The sequence below is a fragment of the Aspergillus pseudotamarii genome (assembly GCF_009193445.1).
Source record: "Aspergillus pseudotamarii strain CBS 117625 unplaced genomic scaffold BDV38scaffold_83, whole genome shotgun sequence".
Classification (NCBI taxonomy): domain Eukaryota; kingdom Fungi; phylum Ascomycota; class Eurotiomycetes; order Eurotiales; family Aspergillaceae; genus Aspergillus; species Aspergillus pseudotamarii.
The window spans coordinates 135509-138665 of NW_022475097.1; the positions used below are offsets into that span (position 1 = coordinate 135509).

Genomic DNA, 3157 nt, shown 5'->3' on the forward strand with positions numbered 1-3157 from the left:
AACGTTTGCAGGCTACATGGTTACGCAGTTCTTCCTTCCGCGTATATTTGTCATGTCTCCTCCTTTCTATGACTCTCTAACTCAAGCGATCTAGTGAGAGCCTCGTCCGTTAAGACACCGCAGCCAACGCCCACCACCCTGTCCGCAAATACAAGCATCGACCGCCGTTGGCACCAAACAGCGCATATCGTTTTTGAGACGCGACTGCCTCATCCGCGATCGCTATCGATGCGTTGTATCTCGGAAGTTTGACATAACCGAAGCTAGAAGGCGACTTGCTAACAACGAAAAGTGTGAAGATGACAATGGAAGGCTCCTCGAGATTGAACCACGTGGTAACTTCCAGTACCTGGAAGTCGCCCATATACTGCCTCATTGCCTAACAAAGGTTGCTTCTGCAGATGGGGATCTGGTATGGATATACCCTCGCGCGTCTACGACTTCACTAACTGCGCTTAAGACCGATTCAAAGAGTAGTGTACTCCGGATTTTAGATATGTTTGACCCTGGTATCACTCACCTCATTGATGGCCCCAACATCGACAGCCCATCCAACGCTCTCACATTAACGCTTGAGAACCACCGGCTCTTTGGTGAAGTCCAAATATACTTTGAATCCACGGGCAGACCTCATGAATATAGGATTTACTCCGTCGAGAGCGGTTTCCTAAGCGACCCTTTCTTCCCTGTCACTCGCGCCTTAACACGGAGCCCTAACGATACGATTAATCTGCCATCTCCTCGGCTCCTCAGCATCCACCGTGCCATCGCACGTATTTTGAAACTCACTGGCGCGGGCGAATATATAGAGAAGATTGTTCGAGACTTGGAACAGGTGACGGTAGAAGCAGATGGGTCAACCAATTTGGGTGATATACTGAGATTACGATTTGATGGCTGGATAAGTCAATTGGCTGTTTTCTAACGAGATAAAGTCATCTGTTTTTGATTGTTCTTTCAACTTGTGAGCCACAAATGAGACTCTGTGTTTCACATTAATTCTGCAACTCGTAGTGAATGATTGGAAAAAATTGATGCCATCCAGTGATTGCTTGCACAAGCACATCTCGCTTCATATCGTTGCGAACTCCTGAATGATAGTATATTTCGTCTTCGATATCCTCCAGGGCGTTGCTTGATCTTCGTCCAGGGAAAAATCCGTTCGGAATTATCGTGGATGCCTGATAAATAAAAAGGCATTCGAAAACGACATTACGTTCAGGCCCACCACCTTCGAAAACCGCGAGAATACGGTATTCATCAGCCCGAATGCGGCCTTCAACAAGGTATTCATCACGGTGAGACTATAGCTTTCTGTCAGGATCTAGCCCTATGTCAGAGTACCCAAGCCTACGTGCAACCTCCTCTGCACTGTACACGCTTGCCAATCCTTTTGTCCAAACAGCAATCACAACAATATCCCTTGCCCCCGTACTTTCCAGATAATTCCTTTGCGCCAGAGCCCGCCTCCAATTGCCGAAGGATATGAACGGTGTGGATTTCTCCGCCCAAGACAAACGATCATCAAATTCTTGCAGTGATGGCGGACCCCCGGAAGTCCTTCGTGCACGTAAGTAGCATTGGTCAGTGCTACGGGCGACGGCGCGAAATAGGACCCATGGCGTGGCGTCAGCTTGTAATGGATGGAAGAACATCTCAATCTACGCCATTAGACGCAGTATTAGAATACGGCTATGGAGAGGAGTGAGAGTGTACGCTCCTTGGTCGCAAAGTTGCTCGCCGAAGAGACTTTGCGGGTCAAATGATCTTATAATCACATGATATCTCCATTCTCTGCCACGCTGTCACAACCGCTGTAGGTGGTGACTACCCTTTGGCTCTGGATAAACTCGGGACTCGGGAATACCTGTCAAAAGAACAGTAGCAGAAAATTATTGAAGACTTTTCTCTTGGGATAAGTAATAACTCTAGAAGAATATATAAATTGAAAAATATAGATAACAGTGTTTCTTATAGATTAGAGTCAAGTTTCTCTCTTCGACCACAAAATTAAAAATACGGATTCGGATTGAATGTAATCTGCGAAAGCTAATAAAAAGCAGTTTTGACTCTAAGAGATAAGAATATTATGCGCCGTGTATATATCGCATATGATTAGTGATATCAATGTGACCAATGAGCATATCCTGACAGGCAGGATCGGGACACCGTATTTTCTTGTCATGGATCCTACGGATATGCCGTTCGAAGCTTAAATCTCGAGTGAAAGGCTCTCCGCGAACACCGTAGATCATACACAAGAGACATTGCCGTCGCGCCAATTGAACCTGACGTTTACCTTGGATCGCTGCTGTCATCCACGCAGGTGTATGGCCTTCGCTATGTATTTCCTTAAGCCGGCATTTACGGCTCGGCCCAACCTTAGACACTGCATCAACGACTGCAGCCCTGTATTCGGTTTCTTCACGCTCTGTGTGAGGGGCAAATCGAAAAAGAAGAGAAAACGCGCGCTGCTGCTCAGGGGGCACTGGCTTATCCTCGCGTTTGCTCATCGATTCCATTGGAAGTCCGTGTATTTGCCGTAAGATATCTTCTGTCGGTTGCTCCTCATTAAACCGAGCACGAATTGCTGTCTTCATCTCACGACGAGCCGCCTGACGTGCAGTGTGGTAGGCATTTCGCCTCTTCATTGCTTTTTGATACAACGGTGTTCCTTTGCCTTTGGATAATGCTCCATATACCATCTGGACTTTCAATCGCGACTGCTGCCAGCGCGCCTTACAACGTTGAACCTCAGGCTGCGCATCGGCTGCCACTGTCTGAGCCTCGTTGAGATCGACCGGACGACGCAGGTCAATCGAACGGGTTTGCCCACTGGCCATCCGCATTACATCAGTTTGAAGCTGGCTGCCTCGCCACACCGCGCTGAAATCTTTGGGGAAATAATCTGGCGCGTAACGTTCCTGATATACAGACGAGTTGGCTGCATGCTGGAGGAGTAGGTTCTGCTGAGCTTCACTGATCTCGCCTAGAAATAGGTCAGTAGAGCACTCCTCACGCGTATGTAAAATATGTACAGGACATACAGCTACTATTCATAGCTTCACCAGCCCCTCTCCGGAGCCAGTATGATGCAATCGACAGGTCAAAGCCTGCCAGTTCACCTAGTCTTTTTAGCCAGGTATTTAATATCCTA

At 47.6% G+C, this 3157-nt stretch overlaps 1 protein-coding gene across 1 annotated transcript; it reads right to left on the minus strand.

The window, feature by feature from the left end:
• Positions 1–995: 995 nt before the first annotated feature.
• Positions 996–1655, minus strand: BDV38DRAFT_275130 (uncharacterized protein; the record flags this gene model as incomplete). Its single annotated transcript, XM_032057964.1, has 2 exons — positions 996–1304; positions 1362–1655. The coding sequence occupies 2 exons, from the start codon at positions 1653–1655 to the stop codon at positions 996–998; spliced, it is 603 nt and encodes a 200-aa protein (XP_031908513.1).
• Positions 1656–3157: the final 1502 nt, after the last annotated feature.